This window comes from Poecilia latipinna, unplaced genomic scaffold (assembly GCF_001443285.1).
Source record: "Poecilia latipinna isolate Pla-1442-1.1 unplaced genomic scaffold, P_latipinna-1.0 Scaffold377, whole genome shotgun sequence".
Classification (NCBI taxonomy): Eukaryota; Metazoa; Chordata; class Actinopteri; order Cyprinodontiformes; family Poeciliidae; genus Poecilia; species Poecilia latipinna.
In genome coordinates this window covers 123,323-138,361 of record NW_015112993.1, presented here as the reverse complement: position 1 = coordinate 138,361, position 15,039 = coordinate 123,323, and the positions used below count along the sequence as shown (strand labels likewise).

General features: G+C 37.6%; 2 protein-coding genes across 4 annotated transcripts in view; one reads left to right on the top strand and one right to left on the bottom strand.

The window, feature by feature from the left end:
• vamp3 (vesicle-associated membrane protein 3 (cellubrevin)) overlaps positions 1–5,005 on the bottom strand; it is an 11,851-nt gene extending 6,846 nt beyond the window's left edge. The window contains exon 1 of the mRNA XM_015036727.1: positions 4,903–5,005. Coding sequence (XP_014892213.1) covers positions 4,903–4,904 — 2 coding nt within the window. The 5' untranslated portion in view covers positions 4,905–5,005. The remainder of the gene's footprint in view (positions 1–4,902) is intronic.
• A 3,641-nt stretch (positions 5,006–8,646) lies between these two features.
• mdm4 (MDM4 regulator of p53) lies at positions 8,647–14,900 on the top strand. Of its 3 annotated transcripts, none has more exons than XM_015036724.1 (11): positions 8,647–8,835; positions 9,228–9,315; positions 9,416–9,490; positions 10,233–10,366; positions 10,473–10,522; positions 10,907–10,971; positions 12,071–12,167; positions 12,244–12,404; positions 13,198–13,392; positions 13,717–13,785; positions 13,881–14,900. In XM_015036724.1, exons 2-11 carry the CDS (start codon positions 9,244–9,246, stop codon positions 14,448–14,450), a joined length of 1,488 nt encoding a protein of 495 aa, XP_014892210.1. In that variant the 5' UTR covers positions 8,647–8,835; positions 9,228–9,243; the 3' UTR covers positions 14,451–14,900. The 3 variants fall into 3 exon arrangements, with proteins under 3 accessions (XP_014892210.1, XP_014892212.1, XP_014892211.1); XM_015036726.1 differs by having other exon boundaries at positions 8,648–8,835; positions 13,213–13,392; XM_015036725.1 differs by lacking the exon at positions 8,647–8,835 and adding an exon at positions 8,930–8,951.
• The last annotated feature ends 139 nt before the right edge of the window (positions 14,901–15,039 follow it).

Below are 15,039 nucleotides of genomic sequence, written 5' to 3'. Positions count from 1 at the left end.
ATATGTGGCGTTTCCATCTCAACACGCTGCCCAGCGTGTGGCTCTGTGTCTGTCTTCCCTGTAAAGTTCATGTCTGTGGTCCCGGTTGGCCGGAGCGTTTGTGGATAACGAGCAGCGCTAACCTGATCATGCAGGTTCAACCTGGTGAGGAGCTTTAACGCTCTCCTCGGAGTCACGCATCACACTGATTTTATATTATTTTATTATTATTTTTACGGTTACACGATGCATCAAACCATATCAAATGCATTGTCTACTTAGAGTTAATACGCGCGGCCGCAGGAGATCTGAGAAACTCGTCCCATAAACTCGACCAACCAGAATAGTTTCTGTGACGCTTATTAAAAACTCAGCAGACACGAAATGGAAGAGATACTAAAGCCACATTAGCAGCATTGAATTAAATCTCCCGTTTGTTGCGCATTTCTGCATAATGCAGCAGATTACCTCATCATGCAGGGCCGGTCCAAGGGTGAATGAGGCCTGGAGCAGAATCTGACTTAGGGGCCCCTTTTGTTGCTAAAAACATCAGCACCTCTAACAGCTTCTGTGTTAGATTTAGTGAAATATGGGAGAAGGGAGTAGTTTAATTGGCCAGCCTAAAAAGCAATAATTTATAATCACAGTTTACCAATTTATATTTGCAAATTCAAAGATTAAACTCACAGCATCAGATTGTTGCTATGGTAACAAAAAAATCTAACTAGGGTTAGGGGACTATGAATATTGTTCTTTGAAGTTTTACAAAGTAAACTTGCCAGCTCCTTAAAATCTTGTACTTAAATATTAAACAATTTAAAATCATTTAATTTATGTATGCCTAAACAATTGAATCAAATTTAACAGCATTGATCATCTCAATAAACCAGTGTTACATTTATGTATCTGTGGTCTGTTTTAAAATATTAGCGTTTATGGGGGCCTGACGGAGCTGCTGACTTAATTTGGATTAAACAGAAGTGCAAATTTGTTGTTTTTAGACTAGTTGCGGGTTTAAATAGCGTTTCACTGGAGATCTTTTCCCGTAACATATAATTACACAGTAATACTTTCACATTTCCTGTCACCTTAACATCTTTTAATACAAAAACACGGTGGACCACCGGTGGACCGTCTCGTCACCCCGACCACCGGGCTTAGCAAATTCTCTGGGGGAAACCTTGTAATGTATTAGGCATTCACAATATGCATGCCTTTGGATTTAACCAGTTGGACTAATTATTACTGATGTACAAACTTTATATAGATTTTGGTGATCAAGATGCAATAACATAGTAGATACGTTGATGATGTAAACAACAACAAAAAAGGACACAGGTATATTACATAATATTTGGGTAAACATATTTACCCAGTGCTGAGAAGACAAATTCAAAATAAAAATAATGAAGATAATTATGTAAATGACAGTTTTCTTTAGAATATACTAGATTTTAAAATGTTTTGAGAATGAATTTTTACCCCAAGCTTGTAGCAAAATTCTGGCTTAATACTCTTATGTAAATGTTACTATATCTAAATACAACAAAAAGTTGCACTACCTTGATAGCATTTAAAACTTAAACTAAAAACAGTAATTTATTCTTTTTAAACTGTACACTACAGTATGCAGGTTTCTAGTATTGTGCTTCCTTGCCCTAAAAGCCTTTGCACAGCGGTAGTATACTGCCGCCTTTTGACAAGACACATAATTACAGTGAAGTGACAACACCACCACGGGACTATCCTTATGGAGATCTGAATACAGTCTATGCATAATTGAAACATTTAGTTAAGGATATACATCGACTCACAAGACTCAATATGCAGTTTACCAGGTAACCTGTGTGGCGACAGAAAACTGACTGGCCCTTTGCGCCAAAAATGTTTTGTGATAATTACAAAATGGGTTCAGAACAAAACTAATCTGGAAACAAAAACAAAATGTCTGAAAAGAATGTACAGCATATTACTTGCATTCAATAAACCAAATCACCTACTAACTTTTAAATGATTAAAACAAGTAAGAACCCATTGTTTATCCTGCCAAAAGAGCATCTGTCAGTATGTAGAATACATGAAGCAAAATCATTATGATATAATTAGCATCTCTTCAACTGGAAAAAAAGCAGATGAAGTCAAATATCTTGTGTTCAACTATGGTGGTGGAGATTTAATACTATGGCCTTGTTTTTTTTCCCTCCCCCAACAGCAAGACTTCTGTATTTTGCAGCCATTGTTGTCTATGATGGCCTTCCTAACCAAAATCTAAGGTGGAGCTGTGGCCTAATTCGGATCTCCATCTCAGTTCTGCATCTCAGTTCTCTGTCTGTTGAGTAAAAGGCACAATGACGCACGGAACGTTAGCATAGGAAGATGTTGAAAGTGTGGCCCACAGATGTGAGAATTTGTGCCAATATTCATAGCCGATATTAATGTTGCTGTTACAACCGATGACTAAACAATGTTGCTTCTCTGCTTAGTTAAAACACCAAAAATCCTGTACTGCACCACTATAACATGCCCAAACAAATGCCAAATGGCCAACCTGCTTTACCTCTTCAAACACAAAGAGTAACAAGGTGAGAGTAAACATTGGTTACTAATAATGACTGACATCAACTGGTACTGGTGTTAATGCCGATATAGCATGCATCCGTAGGTGAAAGTCATCATTTTAAAATTTTAGATAATTATATTTAGTAATCAGGATTTTTCATTTTTAAAATATTGCAAAACAAAACAAATGCTTTACATATCCCAAAGGAAGCTAAGCAAATCTCACCTATTTTGATCTCGGTACTTGTCTTTCTTTACACCTGACCAGATTTGATAATTACTTATACACCAGCAACATCACAAAGGTTTGCCTGTTAACCTTCAAGTCCTTAACTGTTGATATAAAGTTGGAGGGACTACGTTGAACATCTCCAGCAACATGCATCATTTATGTAATGTTTCATGAGTAATCTTGCATTAGCTCCATTAGTGAGTCTATCGGGGCTGGAAGGATGAAAAATGCCAAGAAGAAAGGTTGAGCATGTAAAACTGAGGAGTAGGGAAGCCAATTCTTTTTGAATGCTATGTTGTTTACACATGCCTTTTACTGTAATCGCCTTAACCACATGACACCACCCAAAAGCTGCTACAACCAGTTTATTCCTTTTTTAAAATAATGTCATTAACAACATCAAGCTAATATATAATATTTATCCTATTGTCCATGGGATAACTCAAACTATAAGTAAACAATCAAGATAATCTTTGAGCAACAATTTTACTGCTTTACTACTTCATAGTAAAATTATTGTACAGCATCTAATATCAATCACCTGGAACTGAAATTTGAGGGAACGAGAAGTTCTGCTAAATTTCAGTAACGGTGTGACAGAAAGTGGAATTAGAAAAAACATCCTTGATTCATAAGATATTTCTGAAATTATCTTCAGCCGTTAAACACGAGGATTTACGCTATGATTAAATAAAAAAAGAAAACGCATGCACATTATTAAATGCACTGTGTAGTTTTTGTATCAACCTGATAATTTCTGGAGAGAATAGATTTGCTAAGGAGGACAGTTATAAATATAGACATCGGGTGTGAACATCAGTCCACTTTAAAAGTTCAACATGCATGAAATGTTGGTGATGTAATGGAAATGTTTTTAAGATACCAGCATTTTGAATATGTAAGTCTGTTGATAAGAGGTTTTAAAAAAGCAATAGCACCAGGGTGTACAGTGAAAATAAATCACAAATTCAGGGTGTTAGCAAGCATTGCATCCTGCATAAATAGCACTGAAAATTTGGATATGTTAAATTATAAAAGAACAACACTTTGTAGCGTATTTGCTTCGTAATGTACAAAATATCCACTTTCTCTGATGGTAGCAATAGAGATCAAGCTTTTCCAGAACGATAACAAACAGACAATTTTTTTTAAGTCTCACCTGCAGATTCCAATTTTAATTTCATGGGGACTAAAACCCAGCTAGAAGTAGTTTTTCTTAACCCAATAGAAAATGGAGGACCAGCAAGTTTATTATATATCGAGCATGCAATCCTAATGTGCACCATAATTCAGTTGCTTAGAAATACAAAGAAAAAAATCTGACATGTCAACATAAGACCTCAGTGGAAGAAATTATGAATAGATTGAGTTTCTTCAGTAACATGGACATGGAAATAATAAAAATTTATCATCGAGAGAATGTGAACTGAAAGGGTTAAGAATTTTTATTTTCCAGACATAAAAACACTGACAACTATTAACTGCAAACGTAAGTTAGCCACTCCGGGTAACAACTTATCTTACGTACAATTATTGTTGACAACACATTGAAATATTCCTTGGTTCAGGTCAAAAATATTTTTCATCAATATCTCCCTTTTATTAAAGCTAAATGTACGTCCCATTAAAGAGTACAAGTTATCAAACAATAACTTTGTATGAACAAAATCAATAAGTATGTTGGAAAACTGTTTTTAAAAAGATCCACGTAACTGTTTTGGAGAAAGGCCAACCAACGGAGGAAAGCTGCAACTAAGGGAAACGGTTACTTAGCCTCCAAACTATCAAATCTTTCCCAGCTAATAGCTATATTTTACAGCTGTGGATGTTACAAGAACTTCCAAAATTTATTTTCTTTTTGTTGTCAAAGTGCTTCACTAAGGAATGGAGAAAATGTCTATAGGAAACACAGCTAAAATGTTTCAATGTTTTACGGCTATACTTAGCTTAGCTTAGCTTAGCTGATTTACATTTGAGAAGTGGTGCTAAAGTATTAGCACTTGTTGCAAGCTAATACAGAAAAGTTTTGGGCGTTGTTTTTGTATGACGTGTATTGCTCTTATATCCAATAAACCCTCGTTTTATGAAAAGTATGATCTTAAACATATTGAGTAAACGCATAAAATACTTACATTGTGAAACTGGTTTCCTTTGAACGACTCTGTCGCTTTTGTTTCTTGTTTGTAAAGTGTGTAGCCAGCCGCTGTAACACCAAGTACTGTCTTTCGATCTGGTGCCTTCAGGGGCTTTCAGAAATGGGAGATTTATACAGTTATAAATTAAATAAAAGAGAATTATCAAAACCAGTGGGACGTTTATATTAATTTTTGCTTTACCAGAATTTGCATTGAAGTTTCTAATATGCAGAAAAACCACCGGCACGGTTTACATGGCAAAATAAATTAATTCCGAATAGTCGTATAAATTTTGGACTGACTCTATGAGTGAATTATTCAGAATAGGTTTAGTAAACAGTAGATGTTGTATTGAATTAAACAACTCTCTTTGACTACGTTGAGAACGAAAATACGAGATTAGAGTGAACATTTGAAAACAATTGTTTTCTACCGGTCTTTAAGAGCCTACGAGTACCTAAATGTCACATTAGAGATAAAACCTCAAATGTAAATCCAACTATTAGGTTTACCCCCCCAAAATAAAAACACTATAGTGTAAATTATAATCTGAGTATTTTTTATATTGTTAGGCTCTATGGCAGAGAAATGCAAAGAAAAGGAGCTATACAAACCCGTGACCAGCATGTGATAAATGGAAACAAAAACAACTCTGTTTTCAAAGGCCCTTTATCATCTACACACTACAATTATGTCTAATAGTAATAACAACAACAATAATAGCAATAATTAAGCTGTCTTTTAATGCACTAGTAAAAGAATGTTTCAGTTTGGTTATTAGTGCTGTGACCTTAAATATAGAAATGACCTCACGGATAGCTGTTGTGGGTGAGGGTATGGTTTTGTGAGCCTCATATACAACATATGTTTTACTGCAAAAAGATTAACAAAATAAGTCAGAATTAGTATATAAAAAACTTTATTTGATTGTCTGTAAAAACTTTATTTGACTGTTATATGTGAGATTAGATTGAAGACATAGACCTAATAACAGAGTAATTATACACACGTTATACACACATACACAAGTATACGTGTTTGTGGCGTGTGTACTCTATTCAACTACAACAATATAACCCATTATATGTCAACACAAGGATCTAAGTTATACATATTTACTCACTAAACTGAGTATTTGCTTATAGTATTTGAAATCTTTTACCCCGCATTAAAAAATTGAACTGGTGACAACAGATTAATTATGCTTTCTTCCTCCTTTTATATAAATCTGTTCCATTTTCTTTCTTCTTCCTGTTCTGTTTAAACTTTAAACTTCCTTAAAGTTTGCACAAGCTTATGCATATTCAGAACTGCAAAAATGTATTTCTAACATTCTCTGTTGTTTCTTTGCTGAGACGCAAGCAAGGTTAAACTTGGTGTGAAAATGCTTCTGAGAAACCAAACATTATCTTATGTTTAGTTTTCCCTCCTGGCTTCCAGATCCTTCATCCAACACAGTTTCAGTTGCAGGTTTCTGAAAAAAATAAAATAAAATAAAATAAGAATGAAAATACAGAAGCAAACCTTTGAGTAAGACGTAATTATTCAGTGTCAGACTCTAAGAGCTTACATAGTTTATTTCTTTACTGGCCACAGTTTCGTGGTACAGGATGCTGCCATTCTCCTCCTGTGATAAATGTTTGATCGAAAGATTCTTATTTACTTACATGTTGTTTAAAAAAAGAAAACATTTGTGGATTTGCATTAAGGGTTATTATGAAATGCTTCAAAACAAATACTAGCAATAAGGGTGCCAACTCGACCCTCAAAGCCACTTCTTAAACACATTCAACCTTTCTGCAGGCTTTCACTTGGGACATCTGATATATGCAGCAGGTTCACTAAGCAACAGAGTAACATTAATGACTTTGCAAAGCCAGGTATGTCAGAACACGGTAATGGTAAACGCCTCGCTGACATGCTTGACTGAGTTACATCTTATCCCCTTTAAACAGAGGACTGCTTCTCTGCTCTTCAGTGCGTTTTCTGGATGTGCTCTTTGTTCATAATGTTTGGTTTCATAAGGATTGAATCTCACTTGGTGAAGAAACCTGATTTTCATGCACACCTTCCTCTGCTGACATTGCATGCTTACTTGCATTCAAACTTGTGTTTAAATTTAGCAAAATTAAGTTTAGCGAAATTCTAAGACATTTAATCCTTTAAAAATATTTGAAAATTCAGTTCTGAGGTTAAAATTTTTAAACCTGAGCTAGATGAAACTCTGAGAGCCATTGAAATTGTTCGTCTTAAAGGTGACAAATTAGACATATCTGTTGATGTTTTGTGATACTATAACACATCACTAATTATCACTATGCAGCTGACTATTTTTCAGACTCAAGATGTGTAAATTGCTTATATCACAACCTTGAATGGCTTTTACATTTATGCTGTAAGTAGTAATGTGTTTGCTGTGTTCTAGCTTCAATGGTCAAAGAAAATTAGTTTCAGAGGATAGCGGCGTAATGCACAGCTGTGAAATTTGCATGTACTTACATATCCCACATTGACGTCTGTCAGCTCCTCAGCCTCACTGTTTTCAGTGCTGCATCCTCCAGGAAAACACTCCAGTCCACGCCTTTCTCTCACTCTCTGCAGGAAGTCATACGCTGATGATTTCCCAAGGAGTGCTGCCAGATAAATATTTGACAGGAATGCATTCATTTTGCACAGACAATGGTTGACAAAATGCTTTTCCTCTTGCGATGTCATTAATATCACCTCCTTCACAGATGTTGGTGACCAGGACCATCACAATCAGTCCTTTTGCAGCCATGCCTTCTTGCAGACTCTTCATCTTCCAGAGACTCTTGTGTGAAATGCTGTGTTTCCTTTCAGCTCCTGACCCTTTTTGTTTTGGTTCCCCACACCCACTGAGCTCCCCAAAGCAACAACAGGCATCGCTTGTGTTTAAGGAGAACTGTATGGGAGGAGGGCGCAACTAATAAAACATCCAAAGAAGGGGTTCAAATGTTTTAGAATTTTTTTTTACTTGGTTCTGTTAAAATAACTGCAACTCTCAGGTCAGACCTAGAATAAAAACACTTTTTTTCAACAGTACATATAACCACAAGATCACAACTTGCAGTTTAATTGTACTGAAAAAAGCTAGAAAAGACAGACATATAGTAGAAGTCATACACAAACACAGAGTATATTAAAAACTTTAAGAAATTTTTCCTTGCACACAAAAAATGTGATGTTTCCTCGACCTAGTGACTATGCCTACTTTTATTTTATATTTTCATAGTGATTTGAGTATGCAAGTAGATAAAGATTTCAGCTTAAAAAAGCTTACAAATAAGAAGCAGGAGACTTATGTCATTCATTGTGTAGTAGAAGGAAAAGGTTGCAAGAAGGAGGGGGCAATTAATGAAACTGTGGTTGAAACAAGAACCAATGCCCACTCCCATACTTTAATTGCATAATTAAAAAATAAATAAATTAGAGATAAAAAAAGTGGTTGTATGAAGCGAGATGAAAGCCCGTTTCCGCCACTCTTTAAAAAGAAAGAATAAATAAATAATCTCATTATTTTGAGATCGTATCGTATATTGAGATATAATGAGATAGTATCTCGTTATAGAGAGATGCTATCTCATTATAATGACATAATTTATTTGATTTTTTTTTCACCAGAGTGTCGGGAACTGGCTTCCATACATAGAGACTTCCACCTTTTTTTTTAAAGTAACACCTACTTTGAACAACAGGGGGCGCTACATCTCATTTACATGCCCGGAAGTTCACAGACGTTTTAAGCTGCACTTCTACTAACCGTCACTTTTTTATTTATTAGCATTAGCTCGTGCTAAAATCTCTTTACATTCACTTCCTGTTATTATTATATTATATAGACTCGTTGCCACGGAAACAGAGTGCGAGTGAAACAATGTAGCTGCTGAGAAGTAATGCCAACTCTAAACGGTGAGATATCTGTAACGAAGGTATTTATTGTGTCTGTTGTTAGCCGCCTACGTTAGCCAATGTTGGCGTGGCAGCTGCGGTTGATGGGAACTGTTGCAGATGCACCAGTTGCTTTAGCAAGTGCCATTGCCTTGTCTGGTCTACAGTAGCATTTCAGTAATGTAGTCACGTTATGTTCAGATATACTCTTCGAACGGGTTTCTTGGTTACGTTAGCATTGTGCTATCGCACCTGCGGGCTCCAAAGGGAAAGTAATTGGTGAAACGACCCTATCTACATGACTGTGTAGAAGTAGGACTTAAAAACATCATAATAACTCTGTCAAACAAGAAATAGTATTTGGCGCAATATATTTATATGTGCGCATTGGTAATCTATGTAATCTATTTCAGGTTTAGTTTTTCTACTATGAGCTCCCTGTCGGCCCAGCCTCAGGCTTCAAGCTCGTCATGCAGGACGCTTCCTGGAGAGGGTAATCAGGTAATATCATAAAATCCAGACACCATAAGCTTTAGTTATTGCTCATTTTGATGCTAAACAATCCTTTTTGTTTTTGTTCCCCCTCCTCCCCATGCTTTAGGTGAAACCAAAAGCCCCGCTGCTGCAGATCTTGCGTGTAGCTGGAGCTCAGGAGGATGTCTTCACTCTCAAAGAGGTGAGCTTCCCGATCAAATGTGAGTCATGAGTCTACTTTGGGCGTCTGGGTTACAAACATGCTTGTCGAAAGCCTACAACTACACAGTGTCATTTTAGAACACGTTTTGGTTGCATCATGTTGAAGGTGTGTCGGCACTCTTTCTGCAGCAGTGATGACTAAGCTCCCCTGCACATGGCAAGGAGACGTAGAAATCCTTGCACATGATATGGTAGCCATGGCTTTTAAGACAATGAGCAGGATACACATATCTTTAGATTCCTATTTAGCAACATCCTGAATGGGATTTATAAACAAAATTTTCTTTTTGTTTATATTTTTATTTTCACAACGTTTAATGATCACTTAGTGAAGACTTTATGACATGTTAAAGTAGTGTTTCCCAACCCTGGTCCTCAAGGCACACTACCCTGCATGTTTTACATATTTCCTTCCTTCAGCCCAGCTGATTTCAGTCTTAACAGGCCTTTGTTGAACTGCAATCAGCTGATTGCAACATTACAATACCACATCTGACTTTTACTCTTTATAGAAAATAAATTTTGTGATTTGTGTAAATTCTGTTGCATAAACTATGATGGTTTAAGGGTTAAAAAAAGTAATTTTCATACACTTTTATGATGTTTGTGAGAGTGAAGTTGGTTTAATGCTGTATATTTAAGTTTTGGGCCTCAAAGAGGGTGAAAAGTTCACCTCCAGCACACAATGAAAAAAATCAGCATCTATCCTTTAATTTGTTTAGGTGATGCACTATCTGGGTCAATATATCATGGGGAAGCAACTGTATGACAAACAGAGGCAGCACATTGTCCATTGCCAGGATGATCCTTTGGGTGAACTTCTGGAAGTTGAAAGCTTCTCTGTCAAAAATCCAAGGTATTTACCTTTACTCATAACTTCCTTGCTCTTATGGATAGAAAACTGTTTTAATATGTATATATATTTTTTTACATAAACTAATTGTAATTGACTCATTTTACAGCCCAGTGTATGAAATGCTGAAGAAGTACTTGATTGTGCTTGGCTGTAGTGGTAAGTGATTACTCTGTTTGTTGCTTGAAATCCTTTCTATATTTTTGAATATTTTGTCTGACGAATCTCCATTTTTTATTTGTATGTTGCGGCATATTTTGTGAGAACTAATGTGGGAATACAAGGACATTTTTTTTTTCCACATTGTTACATATTGTTTTCTCTTTTAAGAAAATGGGGGGAAGAAAAGCATACCTTAGAGTTTTTGCATCACATAAGGATGCAGGGGTTTTCTTTTGGGCCAGAAGAAATGTTGTCCAGCTTGTTCTTCAAATCGAGTGAAGAGGCTCCACATATCTGAAGCCCATAGTGAGAGAGTGTGTACTCGTATGATTAAAAGGGGGGTGTCCTTTTGTTTGTTACTGTGTCTCATTTGAAATGCAGACGCTGCAGAGAATCTTTCTGTGGGCCGTGAGTGTGTAGAGGGCGGAGTGGAGGATCGTGGTCAGGTAAAGCCGAAGCATGGTGCTCAGGAGAAACAGAGACCTTATTCACCTCACTGCACACAATACTCCTAAACGTGAGTCAGGGACTCACAGGCTTCCTGTACAGCTGTTTGCATCTCTTCCTAAAGATAAATTATGAACCGTTTCCTACCAAGTTTTGGTAAAGTAAAGGAAGCTTCCTTCTGCTTGTGTGCACTGAGGAGAGTGAGAGACGGTCTGCTGTCTTCGTTGGTGTACATTTGTACAGAGTGGCACCGTCTCTGTACGACCCCATCCTTGGTTTGGTCTGGTGGTACTTCCAGCACTCTTTTGTGACCCACCAGCTCCACCCAGTGGATTGGGGGGGGGCAGAGTCACTGTCTCTGTCTGTCTCAGAGTTCTTTTCTCTGCTTCAGTTTGGAGGCTCTCAGCTCTTGCTCAGGTACAGGCCTAATAATGCTAAGCCTACCCGCCTTCCTGTTCCTGTGTGCCATTCTTCCTGTTCCCCAGAAAAATCCAATTGTAGATAAATTGCCCTGCTACTTTTAACATAATTAATCTGGTATTAGTTCTTTTCAGCTTTGTAAATCAAAGAGATTTATGTATTTGTAGTTTATTCATGATGATCAAATTTCAGATGATTTGTCTTTTGACTTCTGTTTCTCTCTCTCCTTGAAGCTGTGACATAAAACAGTTCTAAAATATGTGAAACATGCAGACGCTTCTATCCCACTATGAATGTACTTTTACTCTTAAAAAAAGAAATGTAGTATATTGTTTCCTGTCCTGTTTCCTTAGATTGCACATTTATGTAAATACAATAAATTCTGAAAATTGCAAGCAGCACTACTTGGAGAAATTGCAGAATATTTATTTGTATTTTAATTGGAGCACTGGTTTTTCAATCTTCTCTTTGTTTTACCAACACTTGCTGTTTAAATTTAAAGTTATAGTCAAATTATGAATTAAGCCTTTCCTTGTCCTAAGTCCTCTACCTTTCATTCTTTTTTACTACCTCCCCAATTCTCTGAGGCCATCTTGAAAAGGAGCTGTGAGTCCTCCAAGGATCTAGTTATGGATCTGTGGTGTAATTTTTTTCCCCTCATGTTTCCCTTCTCTTTAGATATGTGAGGGTGTGGTCAAAGCAGGAGTGGTGGCCGGAAATGATGGGCCTCTTCTGCCGACCCCCTCTCAGAGACGACCTCGTGATCCAGACGATGGTGAGCATGCGGCATCAGAACGCCTCAGCGGAACCAGGTCCAGAAAGCACAAGCTAACTGTTCAAAACTTCTACAGAGTCTCTTGAAGGCCTGCCTCGCTCAGCCTGCAAGCGTCCCAAACTGGATGTCACGCTGGAAGAGTGGGACCTCTCTGGTCTGCCCTGGTGGTTTCTGGGTAATCTGCGTAATAACTATAGCCGCAGGAGCAATGGCTCCACTGACATCCATACAAACCAAGTAAGAGACCTCATGTGTTTGTACACTTTGACATTTAAAATAAATGGTAAAATATGGAAAGACAACAGATTCAGTAGTGAGGAAAAAAATAACCTGTTTGAAACTTGAGGCATTGCAAAAATGTTGATGATGCTTAATACAAAAATAGACAAACTTACTTTAGAAATAATTATTTAATTTGCCAGTTGATCAACATAATGAAGAGAGTACTTAAGAAATAATTTTTTTCTCAGTTCAAAACCAATCTTCTAACATAATGTGCATTTCTAACACCATCATGATGATCTGCTTGTCTCTTATACAGTCATTGGAGTTCAAATTGACTTGGTACAGCATGTACGGTGCTGATATTCTTATGTTAGTTGGTTCAGATTTCTTCCATTTTTATTTTTATTTGAGCCTTTCAGCTGTGAACTGTTAAATGTGTTCGGTGTAATGATGTACGAGAGCAGTCTATATAAAACAAGTCTCACTGTTGATGAGTGGTCAATTTTGAGCCAGTAACAGTGTTGTCAACACAGACAGTTGTTCAAGAGACCTGGTAGCGCTTGCATATGGCGTGTTCACTGCTCAGAAAAACATTGGATTTTCTCCAGTCTGTCTCTCATTACAAATATTGCTTTAAAGCAGCAACTGTACATTAGGAAATCGGTCAAAATGTTTTTCTTATTATTTGTTGTAGACAAATAAAGGTTTTAATAGTTTCATTTTGTTCTACATTTTTGATGGTGCGCATTTATTTTGAAGACAAATCGTTTTCTGACAGTGGGTGGTAGTCTGACTGATGAATCAGCTGTCTCTTGCACAGGAGGAGGACACAGCCATCGTGTCAGACACAACAGAAGACTTGTGGATTCTGACAGAGGGCGAGAGTGAGCAAGTGAGTGTGGAGATGAAGGAAGCGGCGCTAGAAGAGGGAAGTGGAGGAGAAGAAGGTTCTGTTGATGATGATTATGGAGGAGGCAAGGAGGAAAAGTCAGACCGAGAGGCAAGTAGTTTATTTTGGACTTCGCCAATCCATTCTGCGTTTTAGTTTTCATAGGAACCAGTGAAGATGCACTCTGGCCACGTTTAGTTCCAATATTTATTCAGTGTATTATGTATGCAGCTTCCTTGTTTAATGTAGATTTTCTTCAAAGGTTTTCATCTGGAGGTGTTTCTTTAGATTGTAGCTCTGGAATGACGAGCTGGATGTCTGTTTTTAGACCAGTAAAAACCAGAGGAGAGGACAAGATGGAAGACAGTACATTAATATAAGAAGATGGAAGACACAGTTGTCTTAGCTTATTTACTTTTACTTTTTTTTTTTTAGATGCAAGAAGAACCCGATGAAGACTCTCAGTGTCTGAGTGATGACACTGATACAGAGATCTCCACACAGGTGTGCATCTCCATGCAAGATCTGTGTTTTTACCTTTTTGTTAAGTTCATTGTCAAGGAACTAGACTTGACTTTGTGTGCTGTCTCATTCCTCAGGATGCATGGCAGTGCACAGAGTGCAGGAAATACAACATACCTGTCCAGCGGTACTGCGTTCGCTGTTGGGCTCTACGAAAAAACTGGTACAAGGACGTGCCCCGGCTGGCTCATTCTCTCTCCGTCCCCGACATCCCAGCGTGCAGCTCTCTCTCTGCCCACGACGAAGAAGACGACAGCGACACGGGCATCGATGTTCCAGACTGCAGCAGGACGGTCTCAGACCCAGTCATCCTGCCCTCACACTCCACAGCTGACCGACCGATTCCCACAGCAGGTATGAGTAGAGGCAAAGGGCCGCGCCCGTCTGGCTTCCACAAGCACGGCCAGCTCTCAGAGGGGGAAAGCCAGGAAAGTCTTGGCATGGAGGTCCAAGATATTCGACCGGAGGCGCTGCTGGAGCCCTGCAAGCTGTGTCGGGTGAGACCGCGTAATGGTAATATAATCCACGGACGAACGGCTCACCTGCTCACATGTTTCCCATGTGCACGGAGGTTACATAAGTTCCAGGCTCCCTGTCCAGGATGTGGGAAGATTATTCAAAAAGTTATTAAGATATTCATCCTCTAAAGAGCAGCTGAATGGATCCAAAGGCTTTTGGCACCTAAACGTAAATGCAACGCACAGATGAAAGTATAAATAGTTGAACATGTTTACTTTACAAATCCTCAAAAGTACACACAAGAAAACACAAATTTCAGCACTTGGTAAAGTTTGCTCTTCATCGCTAGGGTTGTTTTGCATCACACTGCCTGTAAAGTATTGTCAGACAAGAAGAGTGGTAACTAATATTTTTTTTTGTCTCATTTAAATAAGGGAAGAGGCAAAACTATTTATTTATTTATTGCTAGATGCTCACACTTGAGCAGTCGGTTTGAGGTTTTAATTGATCTCATGAAGGTTTTGTTATTGTTTTACAACCACATAAATGTTCCTAACCTCAACCCTTACTTTATGTTTGCAGAGTTGCATCAGTTGATATGTTTTTCTCCTCTAAATAAATTAGATATTTTTATCTTCCTTCAGTGTTGTGGTTCTGAGAAGAGTTACCGTTTGCAAAGTTTGACCAATAGCAGGTTAACGAGTCAACCCCCCCCTCCCTTTTTTTTTTTTTTTTTTTGAATTGGCTTTAGATTTATGAAAGCCTCCTTCCAAAATT

What these genes read in the sequence shown, in the direction of transcription:
- mdm4 (XM_015036724.1), top strand. Translation starts at nt 9,244, where the DNA reads ATGAGCTCCCTGTCGGCCCAGCCTCAGGCTTCAAGCTCGTCATGCAGG. An exon ending in GATTGTGCTTGGCTGTAGTG is followed by an intron (nt 10,523 to 10,906) that starts GTAAGTGATTAC and finishes TTTGAAATGCAG; the next exon opens with ACGCTGCAGAGAATCTTTCT. An exon ending in ACCTCGTGATCCAGACGATG is followed by an intron (nt 12,168 to 12,243) that starts GTGAGCATGCGG and finishes AAACTTCTACAG; the next exon opens with AGTCTCTTGAAGGCCTGCCT.